This window comes from Panthera leo, chromosome B3 (assembly GCF_018350215.1).
Source record: "Panthera leo isolate Ple1 chromosome B3, P.leo_Ple1_pat1.1, whole genome shotgun sequence".
In the NCBI taxonomy this organism is placed as follows: Eukaryota; Metazoa; Chordata; class Mammalia; order Carnivora; family Felidae; genus Panthera; species Panthera leo.
Window position 1 is genome coordinate 5,988,121 of NC_056684.1, and position 17,804 is coordinate 6,005,924.

General features: G+C 45.5%; 1 protein-coding gene and 1 long non-coding RNA gene across 13 annotated transcripts in view; one reads left to right on the plus strand and one right to left on the minus strand.

Moving 5' to 3' along the window:
• Positions 1–17,804, plus strand: part of LOC122221611 — a 39,175-nt gene that overhangs the window by 17,908 nt on the left and 3,463 nt on the right. The window contains exon 2 of the long non-coding RNA XR_006203330.1: positions 7,476–7,588. This is a non-coding gene — a long non-coding RNA (uncharacterized LOC122221611). The remainder of the gene's footprint in view (positions 1–7,475; positions 7,589–17,804) is intronic.
• Positions 1–17,804, minus strand: part of WDR93 (WD repeat domain 93) — a 49,569-nt gene that overhangs the window by 10,776 nt on the left and 20,989 nt on the right. For 9 of the 12 annotated variants that reach the window (XM_042940991.1, XM_042940995.1, XM_042940994.1 and 6 more), the window contains 7 exons: positions 17,694–17,732; positions 10,058–10,142; positions 5,980–6,151; positions 4,467–4,537; positions 3,830–3,916; positions 2,429–2,548; positions 832–1,045 (listed from right to left, as the gene is read on the minus strand). In XM_042940991.1, the coding sequence (XP_042796925.1) occupies positions 832–1,045; positions 2,429–2,548; positions 3,830–3,916; positions 4,467–4,537; positions 5,980–6,151; positions 10,058–10,142; positions 17,694–17,732 (788 nt within the window). The other 3 variants (XR_006203329.1, XM_042940999.1, XM_042941001.1) reach the window with 3 other exon arrangements.

The following is a 17,804-nucleotide window of genomic DNA, read 5'->3' on the forward strand; positions in this document are numbered from 1 at the left end:
ACGATTACTAAGGGGGTCACCTCTGGAGAGGAGAGAAGGGTATGACCAGGGACAAGCACACAGCCTTAACTGAATTGGAGATGATCTATTTCTTTTTTTTAATGTTTGTTTATTTTTGAGAGAGGGAGAGAGTGAGAGAGAGAGAGAGAGAGAGAGAGAGAGAGAGGGGCAGAGAGGGGGGAAGAGAGAATCCCAAGCAGGCTTTGCACTGTCAAAGCAGAGCCCAATGCAGGGCTCGAACCCATGAACTTGAGATCATGACCCGAGCCGAAACCAAGAGTTGGATGCTTAACCAACTGAGCCACCCAGGCGCCCCGGAGATGATCTATTTCTGAAGGTTCATGATGGGTACAGGGGAGTTTCTCCCTCCCTCCCTCTCTCCCACTGCCCACTCTCTGTCTCTCTCTCTCTCTCTCTCTGTGTATATATATAAACACCCAAATACATATACACGTACATATATACTATACATAGTGTATATATAGCTATATCCTAAATATACACATGTATATATTGTATAGCTCATTTGCATGCATGAAGTATTTTCACAACTTCAGAAAGAGACTCTTGAGACAATTTAAAAAAGAAAGAAAGCCTCGAGGAAACTGATAAAAGGCGATTTTGGCAGAAATGACAAATGACGTGAAAGCTGTCATTTGTGCTGTCGCACAATTTTGTGAGACAAGTTTTACACGTGCACATAAAAAAGACGGTGGGGACTTGGGAGCTCACAGGGAGGGTGTTGACTACAGAGCCAGTGGACTCCAGCTGGGGAGCTGCTCACTTTCGGCTGGCCGGTCATTTGCCCCGTCCTGCGCTCAAGCCACTGACCTCTCAACCAGCACACTGACGGTGGGTTCTTGGGTCCCCCTGGCTGTCACCAGATGGACAGAAGAATCTGTGCACAGCACCACACATTTCATGTGGGATTTCAAGGGCCCCTCAGGATACACGTTCTGTCCCTGGTGGACTAAGTAGTATTTGAGGAAGTGAACACTCTGGCAGGAACATCCCTTGGGAAGAGCGACGACCCCAAGAGGGAAACCTGGAAAAACAATGGCACAGGCAGGTCAGTGAAAGGGGGAGGGCTGATGCAGCCTGGGCGCAGGGTCTGTGACCAACAAGCATATGAGGGGTGTGAAGGCAAGATCCGGCAATGAGAGCCTTCTGGAAGTGAAGCCAGAAAACCCCAGTGCCCAGTGGGAGAGAAGAGCCCCCCCTTCTAAGTATGGAGGGGGGTGGGGGACGGGGAAGAGCCCCGGGGAGGGGGCCAGAGTCAGTGCTGGGACAGAAGGGACAGTGCCCTGCCAGGTACGGAACCACAGCTGACCGTGGTGGGTCAAGGTATACCAGAGAGAAGGTGGTTCTCTGAGAAGGGCTTTTTTATGAGAAGGGTGTATATGTGTGTAGTCAAACGATATCCAGGACGTATCAGTATCCGGACAAATGACAACAACCTATTGAGCAAGTGAATGTGAAATTATGAGCATTGTTCAGCCCTTTAAGTATCTTTCACTCTTGTAAGAAGACTGGGTGAGGAACCAAAATTCAAGAGGGCGCGTAGGGATGTTTATCTCCCCACCATGTGGGCCGAGTGCCGGCTAAACGGAAACCACCACTGAATCCTTCAGATGGAAACAGCCAAGGGAGGAAGGCACCTCACTGACCTGACAGAAGGCTCCCCGAGATGGCCAGTAGACAGGGCACTCTCTCTGGTTCTCACCAGCGTGCTGGCTGGGAAGCCTGCCCACCTCTACTCTCAGAGGAAACACCCATCCAATTGTACAATGACAAACCCAGCGATTCAGTCATCACTTCTAAAAGAGTTTGGTCAGAGGGAGCCTTTCCCTCAGAGGCTGATCGATCGACTTAGGGAAACTAGACACCACTGATTTTCTGCACCTGCAGAGCTGGACCCGGGATCCTGGGACTCCAGGACTCTAGCAAGGTGCCACCCACCCAGCATGGCTACTGGTCTTGCACTGGCCACCATACAGGTCTCTTAGCTTCAATAGCAGTGGGCTTCCTGCTGACCGCGGTGGGGGTGGGAGAGCAGGAAGACTTAGTTTGAGAACTTGGGGGCGGGTGGGGGAGGGCCAGGGCTGCCCTACCGTCACATCCTGTGCTGGGAGACACCTCCTCCCTGGAGTGTGATAATGAGGTAACTAACAGTCTTACTTCCAGGACTCGCTCCAGTGCGGGGCACGGGGCGAGCGCTCAACCAGTGCACGGGGATTGGGAAGTGTCAGCACTTATCGTGTTCAATAAGTGACTGAATGAATGAGGGGAAGGCGGGACCGGCTCCCCACACTGACTTAAGAACACAGAGTAACTACCAGAAGGCCCAGAGCCTGCAGGAAACTCCAGAGCTCCCCGGGGTCTCATAATCCAGGGGTTAGGCAGAGGCGGGGGCGGGGGGGGTGCTCACCTTCTGCCAGGTCCCACAGCGTGAGCACGCCATCCTCGCAGGCCAGCACCAGGTAGGAACAGCAGCAGCTGAGCTGAGAGACAGCAATGGGTGCAGCACAGGGCCACACGCCCTCCGGGTCTAGCGGGGAGGACGGCACTCACTCGGCCGCCCCTGCCCCAGCCGCTGCACCCGCCCACCACCTCCACGCGCACAGCTCACGGCCCGGACTAGTCTGCCCGGCTGGCACACGGGCAAGGGTACCCGCTGGGCTCTCTGCAATGCTACCTCTTTAGGACAGAAGAGCAAGTCCCACTCCTCTTGCACTGACGCTCACACTGAATGAGTACTTGCCAGGCGCTAAGCACCGTGGTAAGCACTGTATGTGCACCCTTTCGGTTCATTCTCGCAAGGGTCTGGTGAGATGAGTCCTGTTGGCACCCTATTTCACAGATGAGGAGACTGAGGCAGAGAAGTCACCTGCCCAAGGTCAGAGCCAGTCAGTACAGAGGTTGAGATTAGAAGCCACGCTGCCTGAGAGGGCGTTGGGAGGAGAGAAAATTCTTCCTTTGTACACTTTTAAACATTAAAGTATAATCCCTTTTTAAAACTTTTTAACAATGTTTATTTTTGAGAGAGAGAGAGAGAGAGAGAGAGACAGACCGTGAGTGAGGGAGCGGGAAAGAGAGGGAGACACAGAATCTGAAGCAGGCTCCAAGCTCCGAGCTGTCAGCACAGAGCCCGATGCACGGCTCGGACTCATGAACCATGAGATCGTCACCTGAGCTGAAGTCAGACACTTAACCGACTGAGCCACCCAGGGGCCCCAAACATTAAAGTACAATTCTAAAGAATGATATCCGTGTACAGCTCAAGGAATTACCACAAAGTGAACCTGCTCACGTAACTGCCTCCAAGAATTTGTAAAAACCAAAAAAGACCACGTAAGTGGTGGTCCTAAGTGCCTTTCAATTTCAAAAAGCTTTCACATACAGAAACCCTCTGGATTTTGCGATCCACGGCAAGCACGTGCAGTCAGCAGGGATGGATGGTGTGATGAATGAGCTCTGTGTTTCAGATGAGAAAACAGGGTTGGGGGCACGCGGTGACTGGCCTGGGGCTACACAGCTTGCGGGCCTTCACGGGGCCGGGGCCGAATCCGGCCCCTGATGCCAAGCCTCTTTTTGCCTCAGCTGCCAAAGGAGCCCTGTGGACCTGACCGGGCTTTGTCCCTATCGACCTATTCTCTTGGAGAAACGGGACCGCCCAGAGACAGAGCCTTGCGCTCACACCACAGGCCCTGAGCCACCTGCTTCTGCCTGCACAGCTCTGGTCCCCTAAAGTGACGTGTCAGTCACGTGCTCTCAGCTAAGCTGGAGAAGGACACGTTCTCAGGCAACTCCCATCTCAGCAGCTAAGTACCGGCTTTATCCTTCAGAGTTCGGTTAAGTGAATAGAGGAAGAAGTTGTGGTTTCCGGTCCAGTGTATGCCAAGGACACAGGCTACCCCTGGGAAAGAAGAGAGGAAAGGGGCGTCACGTGAGGCAGCTGGGTAGCCCCGGGTTTGTACGGAAGGTGTTTGCCCAAGCGGAAGTCGGTTTGAAGTCAAAAGTGGTGCGTTCTAAGGGGCAGCGCCCAGCAGAGGGGTGAGCCTCCCGGGGAGGAGGGCTGAGCATCCCCGGGAGGGCTGTTCCCACGGCCAGCTCGCTTTCCCCGGTGAGGAGGACGGTCACGCTGCCCCTCAGCGGCTTTCACGTCGTCTAGATAATTCATGTCCTCTTGGCTGTCAGTGTTTTAAATAGCATGTTCTACACAGTGAGTTCATGTTCAGAAGCAGCCTGGCAGGATATGTGCTCAGACCCTCCTCTGTGGCGAGTCACTGCCTGAAGACAGCACGGCCTCCATTATCAGGGAGTCTGGGCTGGGGCACCATGCGTCCAGACACCGTTAAGCGGCGACCTACTCTCCACCTCATCGCCTCCCACCGTGCAGGGGTTGCTGGGGTGCTCCCCGAGTGGACCACCTGCCCAGGACAGCCACCTGCATCGTGTTCATTTACCCGAGGGGCTCTTGACGTCCGCTGGCATGGTGGTGACGCGGCCAGGAAGGAGGAAGTGGAACGTGGCCATACTGGGGGAAGAAAAAGAGACACGAGTCAGCCATGGCAGGCTCCTTGGCAAGGAGACACCCTGGCAGAGTCATGGTACTAAAAGCAGAAATGGGTAGTTAGGATGGACCTTCCCAGGGATACAGGGCCATGAGCTAAGTCACATGGGATGTGCCGGCCCTGGTGGCCGCAGACCTGGGAAGTTGGTGAGGGCAGGGCAGGGCAGGCAGAGGCGCGGGAGTCACTCCCGGGCTGGGAACGGCACCCAGCACCCAGAAGAACCTTCTCTGTCCTTGGGGAAGATCCCCTAGTGACCAGACTTGGCTGCCGTGAACAAATGCTCCCTTATGCTGGGGGCAATCCAACAGGGTGTGCTGATACATCTGTCCTTAAGAAAAGAACAAACCAATTTCCTGAGGTCTATATAGAGTTTGTAGCTTCTTGTGGTATAGACTCCCACTACAGACAGACATTACCCGCAGGTTAACAACGAGCCTGCAGCCAGGCAGCATGCCCCTGAACCTCGCTGGGGCCCAGTTCAGGGCTCAGGTAGCTGCTAGGAGGCCGTAGCCCTAGGAGTTTGTGTCCTGACGTGAGAAAATTCAAGGTGCGCTTGGCAGCAAGATGAGGGGTTTCTCTTCCTCTGTGAAGCAAGAATGTTCCTGGTTCCTGAGCTGTGAAGAGAGCTAGTTCCTAAAACCAGCTCCACCAGATCCTTCAAAGCCTTGGGCTCGGTTTTTACAGTCACAGCAGGGGATTCCTGAGCCCATCTGCTGCCTGAGGTTACAAAGTAAGGTATTTTAGTAATTCTGCGTTAATATATTACATTGAGAAAGACTGGATGGGAATGGAGGAAAATGTGAATAGCGGCGACTTTTATTTCTGTCTTTAGGATCTTCTGTGTTGTCTAGATAATCAGGAAAAAACTTAAAAAAAAAATTTTTTTAATGTTTATTTTAGAGAGAGAGAGACAGCGTGAGCGGGGGAGGGGCAGGGAGAGAGGGAGACACAGAATCCAAAGCAGGCTCCAGGCTCTGAGCTGCCAGTACAGGGCCCTGATGTGGGGCTCGAACTCACAAACTGTGAGATCGTGACTGGAGCCGAAGTCAGCGGCTTAACCGACTGAGCCACCCAGGTGCCCCATCAGGAAAAAAGTTTTTAAAGAGAAGATATACATAAGATTGTAAAACAAACTCGACTTCTTCTCCTCTCCATAGATGTCTATTCCCTCTTTGAAATGCACATGATCAGCCTTTGTTCTAACTCTCTTTGAACAATCTCCACATATCTCTTCAAAAAATCTGAAATTCTCGGGAAAATCTCCCAAACCAGAAACAGCTTTTAATTCAAGTGCTTGGGTTGATTCCTGTGTGTGCCCTGAGAGGAGACACTCTGCCCAACCCCCACCCCCCACTCCGGCTGGAGGCGAGGGAGGGGGAGGGAGCCGGGCCTCCTTCCTGCTCACCTGAGCTGCTCCTCCCCGCACTCTCCGTCCAGGTACTTCTTGAACAAGGCTTTGAAGATGGCCTCCTGCTGCTCCCACTGAGTGTCCTTGATGAAGTGGTTCTGCCCTGAGCCCAGCCCGGAACAGTCCTCTATCTTTGCAAAGACTTCCAGGGGGCTTTTAAATGTGGTACCTAGGTTGAAAAGATCCCAGAATTGGTCAAACCGTGGGACTTCCCCCTTCCTGATTTTCCCTTCCTTCCTCCACACTTTCCAGTTGCCTGCAGAATCTCTAGTCCTCAGAAATCCATGGGAAGCCAGGGTTCAGTCTTCTCCCCGCCTCTTTCCTCGCCAGGCGGCTTGGCTCAGCGAGCACAGGCTAAGGGCAACCGCCCTCCCCCCTCCTCTTCCTCCTCCAGCCTCACCATCACTTCCTGTTGCCAGATGCCCGGATCCCCAAACGAGGCCAAAGAAAAGTTCACAAGGTCACTAGAGACCTTAGATCACCGTTGCCGTCTTCCCAGCCCAGCAAGGCCCCAAATGTGCCATCACTACTGAGCCGCTGCTGCAGGGCCCACAGAAACAGACGGTCCCGGCCTCTACCTATGTTGACGTCTATCCAACTACCTTCCTTCAACCATCTCCCTTCTCTACCAGTCACTTTTCTTACCATTCCCCTTCCCCCCCGAAAACCTTTCATTTCCTTCTTTTTTCAACTGTTCCTAAATCCACAGTAAAACTGGGTCATTTATTTTCTAGGTTCCCACCCCAGCTTTCAGATGGAGGGTGCCCAGGAGGCCCCCAGTGCCCCAGGTCTCCTTGGCCGGAAGCAATCATTGTTATTCATTTCTCACAGAAGTTCCTATAGGGAGACCACCTTTGTATAAACGAATGGTAGCACAGGATACACTAGTACCCCCCAAGTGTGGTTCCAAGATGAGCAGGGATCTGAGGGGCTCAACCGGAACTTGTTAGAAATGCAGATTCTCAGGCCCCAGCCCCAGCCTGCAGAAACACAAACTGTGTGGCTGGGGCGCAGCATTTTGGGTTTTCACAAGTTCTCCGGCTGAGTCAGATCCAGCTAAAGTTTACACCAGCCCCCTTGCATTTTCCACTCACAAATAGCTTGGAGATCGCTTCCTTTCAGTGCTACAGACCTTCCTTATTGTTGCTTATTTTCATTTACTAAACCTTTTTCTTACTGTGAAATAGAACACGTTCAGCAAAGAGCATTAAAAAATGTATATCTTGGGGTGCCTGGGTGGCTCAGTCGGTTAAGCGTCCGACTTCTGCTCAGGTCATGATCTCGCGGCCCGTGGGTTCGAGCCCCGCGTCAGGCTCTGTGCTGACGGCTCAAAGCCTGGAGCCTGTTTCGGATTCTGTGTCTCCCTCTTTCTCTGACCCTCCCCCGTTCATGCTCTCTCTCTGTCTCAAAAATAAATAAATGTTAAAAAAAATTTTTTTTAAATATATATATCTTAATAAATTATTACAAAGCAAATGTCTGTCTCCACTCAGGTCCAGAGACAGAACATCACCTGCTCCCTGGAAGCTTCGCAGGGGCCCGTCTCCAGTCACAACCTCCTGGCGAGAGCCGCACCCATTCTCTTGGCTTTTCCATAAGCACTGCAGTAAGTTTGTTTTACCTTTGCTGTCTAAATGTGCATCTACACGAAAAAGCTCTGCTTGGCCTGCTTCTGACCGTTACACACAGATGGAATCGTGAAGAGTTAACTCTGTGTCTGCCCTCTTTTGCTTAATATTGTGAGATTTGTCCATTTGGTTGTGGACGGCTGCAGTTTGTTCCTTTTTATTGATAGTATTCCATCAAGTGAATACATGTTCTCTTGTTGACGGACATTTCGGTTGTTTCATGATTGGGGCTATGGAGAATCATGTCACTGTTACCATTCTCGTACATGTCTCCTTGTACGTATTTGCTTGCACACTGTCAGGTACATACCTAGGAGGAGGCTGACCACTTCACCCTGGTTTGCTCAGGAGTTCCCTAGGTTTAGCTCTGAAAGCCCCACATCCCAGTAGACCAACCCCTCAGTCCCGAGCAAGCTGGTACGGTCGGTCACACTGCCTCCGAGTGTAAGTGCTGGGTCTCAGGGTATAAATTATCGTCACCATCACTGGATCAAACCAAACTATTTTCCAAAGTGGTTGTGCCGATTTTCATTGCTAACTGTAGTGTACGAGAGGCCTGCTTGTGATACATCCTCACCAACTTGGTATGGCCCGCCTCTTTTAAATGTTGCCCTCCTGGTGGGTGTGGAGTGGTAGCTCATTATGGTTTTAATTTGCATTTCCATGATAACTAATGATGTTGAGTACACACATTCATCTGTTTATTAGCCATTTGAATAAACTCTTGCCTGTTTTATACTGGATTATCTCTTTTTCTTAATAAGTTGTAGGAATTCTTTACATATTCTCAGTAGGGACCATTCCTAAGTTTTATGTGTTTTGCAACTATCTTCTCCCACTATGTGGCTGCTCCTTCATGCTTTTAATGATGTCTTGGGATTACTAGAAGTCCTTAATTTTAGTAGCCAAATTTGTCAAATTTTTCTTTTATTGTAAGTGCTTTTTGTGTTTTGTTTAAAAAGTCTTTCCCTATGAAATCATAAAGATACTGTCTTATATTATTTTCTAAAAGCTTTACTGTTTTCTCTTTCATATTTGCTTCTATGGGTCGTCTGGAATTTATTTTTGTGTATGGTGGGAGGCAGGAGTCAAGTCTCACTTTTGTTTCCATATGGACAGCCAGCACCATTTATTGAAATGACCATCCTTTCTCTCCTGCTCTGTAATGTCACCTCTGTCAGTTATCAAGTGTCCATTTATGCCTTGGTCTGTTCTGGCCTATCATGTTTATCTATTTTTCTACTACTATATTCTGTATACTATTTCTATCTATATTTCTATATTCTCTCTATATATATTTCTATCTATCTACTATCCACTTATCTATTTTTCTATTGTGTCTTAATTACTATAGCTTTATAATAAGTCTTGATGGAGCAAATCATATCATCGTGTTCTTTTACAAGAGTGAATTGGCTATTCTTGGCCTTTTGAATTTCCTTCTTTGTTTTTGAAAGTTGTAAAGTATTCCTTTGGATGAGTGTACCAGATTTTATTTAATTAGTCTTTTACCTCTATAAATAATGCTGCAGTGAACATTCCTATAGATATATCTTTGAGGTTCTGGGCAGGTATTGAGAGGATATACTCTATCCTCTGCCTACAATGGACTTCTCTGCTCCTCTTGACCTACTCCCACTTGTCCTTCAAGTCCTTCTCCCTCCGCGCCCCCCCCCCACCCCCCCAGCAAAAAAAGACCTTCCCAAATGTCCCTTCCTTTGATAAACCCTCTGCCTCCTCCATGGGAAGAGTTGGTCACTCTTTCCTCTATGTTTTCATGGTCCTAAATGTTCCCCATTGCTGCACTTATCATATCCTACAATGCCACTTTCCTCTTATTCTCCCTTGGTAGAACAGCAGCTTTTAGAGTATGGAAAAGGTGTCTTACTCATCTGTGTGCTTGGTGCTTCACTGGCACTCAGCAAATCCTGATGAATGCATTAACACAGGAATACAGAAATGGATGAACTCCAGCTAGATGCCTGTTTTTCCTGATTTTCCAATTCTGTTAGTTACCTATGTCCTTGTAACATTTATATTTTTGTCCTTAGATCCCAGAGCTTATGACTTTTAACGTTTTTTTTTTTATTTATTTTTGGGACAGAGAGAGACAGAGCATGAACGGGGGAGGGTCAGAGAGAGAGGGAGACACAGAATCGGAAACAGGCTCCAGGCTCTGAGCCATCAGCCCAGAGCCTGACGCGGGGCTCGAACTCACGGACCGCGAGATCGTGACCTGGCTGAAGTCGGACGCTTAACTGACTGCGCCACCCAGGCGCCCCCAGAGCTTATGACTTTTAAAAAAATTTCCTCCTCAGAACTATACTTGTAATTTAGATATTGCTGCTAATATCTAGAAAAGATGGGAAATTTGGACGAAAGCAAAGAAAGAAAAAAACAGAAATTAATATCAGAAATAAAAAGAGTATTAGTTGAATTATACTAACCTGTAACTGGTTTGGGTGGTTTGATCCTCATTATGTGAACTGGCAGACTCAACTTAATGTCTCCTCTAAAACAAATGTTTATATCCTACAAGAAGGAAAAGGCACAGCTAATAAGCCAACAAAGGAGATATAACAGAATCATTAAAAACACATCCCAAAAGAAGACAGAAACAGAGGGAAAGGAAGAAAAACAGATGTGACAAATAGGAAGTAAATAGCAAAGTGATTTATTTCAATCCAAATGTATGAACAATCACATTAAATATAAATGGCCTAACTACCCAATTAAAAGGTAGAGACTGTCAGATTGTCTAAAAAGGTAAGACCCAGGGTGCCTGGGTTGCTCAGTTGGTTAAGCTTCCAACTTCAGCTCAGGTCATGATCTCATGGTTTATGGATGCCAGCCCTGTATTGGGCTGTCTGCTGTCAGATCCTCTGTTTCCCCGCCCCCCCTCCCCCCACCCCTCCCCTGCTCTCTCTCGCTTTCAAAAATAAACTTAAAAAAAAAAAGTAAGACCCCATTATATGTTGTCAAAAAGAAACTAATTTTAAATACAAAGACACCAAATCTATTAAAAGCATAGTAAAAATCCGTCTTGTAAAACTAATCAAAGAAAGTTGGGGTGGCTATATTAATATCTGACATAATAGATTTCAGAGAAAAGAATATTAACAGGGATAAAAATTCACTGAATAATGATAAAATGGTCAATTCATCAAGCAGACATAACATTCCAAATGTTTATGCCCCTAATAACAGAGCTTCAAAATACACAAAGCAAAGATTCATTGAAGTGAAAGCAGAAATAGATAAATCTGTAATCTTAGATATTTGAATACTCCTCTCTCAATAACTGATAGAACAGACAGATAATCAGGAAGAATATAGTAAGGATATAGAAGGAAAAGCAGACATAAATAACTTGACTAACAGCAGCAAAATACACATTTTTTCAAGTGCGTGCAGAACACTGACCAACAACATAAACCATATTCTGGGCATAAAATCTTAATAAATTTAAAAGGTTTCAAATTATATGAAGTATTTTGTCTAGTCACAATGGAATTAAATTAGAAACCAAAAAAAAGAAAAATATCTGGAACATCTCCAGTATTTAGACACTAATATACTTCTAAATAATTCATTGGTCAAACAAGAAATTTAAAAAAAAGCAAATAGGAAGTATTTTGAAGTATTTTTAAAAATGAGAACATCCCATCAAAATATAAAGAATGCAGCTAAAACAGTGCTTAGATGTAAGTTTATAGCACTAAATGCCTATATCAGAAAAGAAGATCTCAAATACATGACCTAGCTTTCTGCCTTAAGAAACTAGAAGGCAAGGAAAAACTTAAACCAAAAGTAAGCAGAAGAAAGGAAATAATAAAAATCAAATTGGAAACTGGTCAGATAGAAAACAAAACAAAAATGTGGAGACAAAGAAATAAAAAACTGGCTCTTTGATAAGATTAATAAAATTGACAAAACTCTAGCCAAGCTGATTAAGAAAAAAAAAAGAGAGAAAACACAAATTACCACCATCAGAAATGAAGAAAAGGACATCAAAACAGGTTTTACAGATAATAAAAAGATAATAAGAGAATATTAACCACTTTAAGTCAATACATTTGATAACTTAGGTAAAAATGGACAAGTTCCTTAAACGACACAAAATACAAAAGTTTGCTTAAGAAGAAAGACCTAACCAGGGCGCCTAGCTGGCTCAGTCAGAAGAGTGTGTGACTCTTAATCTCGAGGTTTGAGTTGCAGCCCCATGTTGGGGGTAGTAGCAATTACTTAAATAAAAACTTAAAGAAGGTGGGCGCCTGGGCGGCTCAGTCCATTAAACGGCCCACTCTGGCTCAGGTCATGATCTCATGGTTTATAAGTTCAAGCCCCGCGTCTGGCTCTGTGCTGACCACTCAGAGCCTGGAGTCTGCTTCGGATTCTGTGTCTCCTCCTCTCTCTGCCCCTCCCATGCTCATGCTCTGTCTCTCTTTGTCTCTTGATAATAAATAAAAACGTAAAAAAACAAAACAAACAAACAAAAAAAAACCTTAAAGAAGGAGAAAGAGATGACCCTTTGTCACTAAAGACACTGAATTTATAGTTCCACAAGGAAAACTCCATGGCTAGATGGCTTTACTGATAAATTCTATCAAACACTTTAGGAAGAAATAATACCAATTCTACACAAACTCTTCCAGAAAATAAAACAGGAACACTCTACTTATTATATGAGGTCAGCATCATCCTGATACTACAACCAAAAGATGTTAGAAGAAAATAAAATTGGGGCACCTGGCTGACTCAGTCAGTAGAGTGTGCAACTCTTAATCTCATGGTTTCGAGTTTGAGCCCCACACTGGGTGTAGAGATTACTTAAAATCTTAAAGGAAGGAAGGAAGGAAGGAAGGAAGGAAGGAAGGAAGGAAGGAAGGAAGGAAGGAAAGAAAAGAAAGAAAGAAAGAAAGAAAGAAAGAAAGAAAGAAAGAAAGAAAGAAAGGGAAAGAAAGAAAACAAAAAATATCCTTCATGAACACAGATGTAAAATTAACAAAATATTGGCAAGTTAAAATCAGTGAGTTAGGGGGCGCCTGGGTTGTTCAGTCGGTTAGGCGTCCGACTTGAGCTCAGGTCATGATTTCACATTCCCTGAGTTCGAGCACCGCGTTGGCTCTGTGCTGACAGCTCAGAGCTTGGAGCCTGCTTTGGATTCTGTGTCTCCCTCTCTCTCTGCCTCTCCCTTGCTCATGCTCTGTCTCTCTCGCTCTTAAAATAGATAACATCAAAACAAAACAAAACAAAAATCAGTGAGCTAGATCCATTATGAACAAGGAAGGGGAATAATGTAAGAGACAGATTTTAATTTTCATACTATAGGAGAAACATATTTACATATATCTATAGTTATATATCTACACTAATAAATGACTTCTGACTGAAATTGGCTCAAAAGTTTTTGAAACGATGGACTAATAACCATAGAAGAAATTGAAAACATAAGATTTTTATAGACCTAGAGGTCAAAAAACAAAAAACAAAAAACGACATCCAACTTTCTTTACAAGGCTAGCATAACGCTAATACAAAATTGTGTTAAGAAATCCACAAGAAAAAAAAAAAAACACCACTATAGGCCAATCTCATGTTTGAATTTAGATACTATCTATGAATACAGAACTATCAGTTTGCTTTGCTGGTATTTTATTTAGGACTTTAATATTAGCAAAACACACTGAAGTATAATTAAATGAATTATTATCAAGCATGGATTACCCAAGAATGGAAGTAAGAAAGTTTTGGAGCACCTGAGTAGCTCAATCGGTTAAGTGTCCAACCTTTGATGTCAGCTCAGATCATGATCTCACGGTTCTTGAGATCAAGTCCCGCTCCGGGCATTGTGCTAACAGCATGGAGGGTGCTTGGGTTTCTCTCTGTCCCGCTCTCTCTCTGCCCCTCCCCCCCCCCACACACTCACTCTCTCTCTCTCAAAATAAAGAAACATTAAAACATATTTTACAAAGAATGTTTCAACATTAGAAAATCTATTAATGCAACCTACTACATTTAGCAGATGAAGGAAGAAAGCAGATGAAGCAGATGAAGGAAGAAAGCTCTTCTCAAAAGATGAGGAGAAAGTATTTGGTCAATGTCCATTCCTAATTAAAAAACAAACAAACAACAAACTCCTAGCAAACGGAGGCTAGAAGAACACATGCTTATCTTGATAAAGGATATTTATTTCAAACACCTATAGTAAGCTTCGGGCGTAATAGGCAAACAGTTGGAGGACCCCTGTTACATCCTGGATAGTCTATCACACCATGACTATTCAGCATTTTCCTAGAGATCCTAGAACATAGAACAAGGCAAGAACAATAAATAGGAGAAATAAATACTTGAGAGAGGAAAAGTTGTCAGTATTTATAGTTATGGTTGTCTAGCTAGAAAATCCAGCAGTGTCAGCTGGCAAACCATTAGAACTTCAGTAGAAAGGCCAACAGTCCTGAGACTAGGGTAAATAAAGGAAGTGAGGCACTTTCAGGAGGCACTCACTCTTAGGTGCCCACCCCCACACTTGCATGACCCCAACAGTGTCTATGTTTTGCTGACCTCACCGTAATCTTGGCCGAATATAAGATCAACATACAAAAATCGATAGCTTCCCTATGTACTAGTGTGGTGGCCATTGTCATCATTTTGGCTATCCAGCCCTCAACATCTTTTCTACCTTGAGGGGACTCACCTATGGTGTGAGTCTGGGAGAATCTGTGTCCCTCTAAGGAACTGAAGGGACCAGATTCTTCTTTCTGTCCCTTGGAGGTTAGGGTGTTGGCACATGACCAAGGCTCAACCAGCTGTGTGCTCCTGCCTGGGACTGTGACTCTTGAGGAAGTGACACAGAGATCCAGAAGCAGGAGAGAAATTATTCACAGTGGAGGTGGCCATGTCGAGAGCCCAGTGACAGAGCCATCATGGAAAGCCCAGCATCACCTTTGGTGGCTGTGTCTCTTGGGCGGGGGGGGGCGGTGATGGTCAGGAGTAGTGGTAGTAGAGTTCTGGCTACAATGTTTTCACTGCCTACCCTCCCTTGTGCCTTCCAGTTCTCTGAAACTTGATATCCTTACAACTTCTTTGCGCAAATGAGTTGATGAATACTGATACAGCCTCGGATCAGCAATAACTAGCTAGAAAATATAGATGGTAGTGTGAACGGGTAACATTTAACACCTCTCCTTCCTGAAACCCCATGAAAATGACAGGAAGGTGCTTTCTAAAAAAGGAATAGGGGTGCCTGGGTGGCTCAGTCGGTTAAGCGTCCAACTTCGGCTCAGGTCATGATCTCACGGTTCGTGGGTTCGAGCCCTGCGTTGGGCTCTGTGCGGACAGCTCAGAGCCTGCTTCTGTCTCCCTCACTCTCTACCCTTCCCTGCTTGTGCTCTGTCTCTCCCTCTCAAAAATAAAAATAAACATTAAAAAAATAAACTCATAAGGAATAAGAGAATAAAAAGGAAACAAAAGCAAGAAAATTTTGGACTTGGGAAGCAGGTGGCTAAATGATTTAGCAGACCTAAGAAAGATCTGAACCCGGGGAAAAAGCCTGGGAGTCACTTGATTCACATCACAAAGGCCCTAAAGACTCAAGAAAATGACAGCTCAGGTGTCTCTGGATTCAACAGGATTGGTTGAAAATCTCTTTAAGACGCTTTTAAACTCTTAGACTCCCTAACTGCAAGTAGCAGACAGAATGCAGTTAAAGTTTACATACTGAATGTTGAGGTCACCCCTCCCACACCCCAAGGCATGTTCCCCAACCGCCTCTGCAACTCAGGTGAGAGCTGGGTTGTTAGAGTAAAGGTAGCACCTGCGCTGAGCGGTAAGCGAGGCCTCGCCCACATCCTTCCCGGGGAGCCGCACCCAGCCTGTGGGCGCCGCGCACCATAGCTTTCCCCGGTGTCTGTGAGCATCTGTGCTTCATGTCGATTTATCTTGTACATACATTAGCAACCCTAAGAGAGGTTATTTTGGGGGTCTGGGAATGCTCAAACGTTGTCCCACGTAAGTTAGTGGTAATTGCTTCTTCACTTTACCCCATGTTGGCTTAGAAAGGTGTTTCATAGGCACGCTCTACTTAAGGACAGCAGGGGAAACCTGTAGTCTCAAGACACAGACAGGAGCGTGTCCCAACACTGCAGCCCAGCTGGGGTACCCTTTAGCAAAACCGGTTAACAAGCCCCACCCATGCCCACAGGGCTGGCTTCCTGTCAGTTTCTCAGTGACCCCTACCTTTAGATAGGAGTAGAGAGCCAAGTGAAGAAAGTGTCCGTTTGGAAAGACAGAGACCAAAACAAATAGTAGGGAAAAAAGCAACTTTGGGGAAATAGACCAAACATGGAGAAGAAACATCAAAAATTACCATAAATGTTTTTAGGAAAGTCATTAACATTTATGAAAGAAAGAAAAGAGAAAAGAAAGAAAAAAGGGGGAGGCTCTTGTAAATGAAAATATGATAGCAAAAATGAAAAACTCAGAGAGTGGAGACACTGAGCAGATGAGCTCTCCCCAAAGGTAGAACAACAACAAAAATATGGAAAATAGAACAGAAAATACACAATAAGGTCACCCCGCTAGCACGTGGCATTGACGAGATTAGAATCCTGGCAGTTTTGCTCCAAAGTTCATTAAGGTCTTGGTGCAGGCAGATGAGTATTTTAATGGAATAGGATAAAGAACATAGAAATAAAATAGGAATGATAAAAGGTCACATTTCAAAACAAATGGGAAAAGATGACTCAAAAATATTTGTGTGACAATTGGCTACTTAAAAGAAACAGATGAAAGTTGGCTCCTTCCTCACTCTGTTCACAAAAGACACTCCCCTATGAATTAAAGAGGGAAATGTCAAAAATGAAACTCTGAGATTATTAGAAGAAACCACAGGAGAATTTATTTATAACCTTGAGGTAGGGAAAGCCTACTTACGTGCGATGGGTATAAAAAAAAAAAACTCCAACTGCATCAAAACTTATAACTTCTTTACAACAGAAAAGCACATAAACCAAGGAAAAAGGGAAACAACAAACTGGAAGAAAATATATAATGAGCAAGTGATACAGGCAGGCAATTCAAAGAAAACCTCAGTGGCCAATAAAAAAATATGAAGAGATCAGTGAAAATTACATGAGATGCCATAGTATTCCATTAGTTTGCACCCCCCCCACACACACACACTGGAAAGCATGGTATGCTCTCGGCCTCAAAGGGAGAGCTGGGAAGCCCCCCGCCCCGGGGAAGCCACTCTATTCTCTAAGGTATCCCAATACAGAGATGAAGCCCCCCAAGAAACTTGGCTTGGTGGAATGGGCTGTTATTTTGGCAGGGGCAAATTGGGTTTCATGGGACCTGAGTATATACATTTTAGGGGTCTCTAAAAGAAAGAACACAAAATTTTCAACACAAAATGCCCATAGCCACCCTAATACCACCCAATATGGGGGGAAATGTGACAGGGGAAGTTTGAGTGAAAACAGACAGTGGTCCTAAGTGACTGGTTAAAATATTACTTTTGCTAATTTCACAAAAAAATACATGTGAACACATTGGTCAGACCCCTCACAGGGCCTTGGAAGGGGCCATACAAGTGAGGGGCCCTGAAATTTAACCCCCTGTGTCTTCTTGGAAATCTATCTCTGGACAACTGACTTGGGTCAATTATCCTCAAGGATAGGGGACAATTCTCCATGGATGAGGCATGAGATTAAGTCACAGAGTATCTGAAAAGAGTGCCCTGTTGGAACATTTCACTAGTATATTTAATATTTAAAGTAAATTTCAAGTCAAAATAAAAATCTATAGCATGCGACTTGAATCTGTCTCCCTGGAGATTTTCTTTGAAGTTCCTTACCATTGGGGCGCCTGGGTGGTTCAGTCGGTTGGGCGTCCGACTTCGGCTCAGGTCATGTTCTCACGGTTCGTGGGTTCGAGCCCTGCGTTGGGCTCTGTGCTGACAGCTTGGAGCCTGGAGCCTGCTTCGGATGCTGTGTCTCCCTCTCTCTGGCCCTCCCCTGCTCACACTCTGCCTCATTCCCTCTCTCAAAAATAAACATTAAAAAAATACATAAAGTTCCTTACCATTTCCAAATTATCTGAAGTCACAGAATCAGGAGTATTCTGAGGAAAAAAGTGAGAAATTAATTCATAATAGGCTTGATGTACGTCCCCCCACCTCCTCTGAATCTCTTT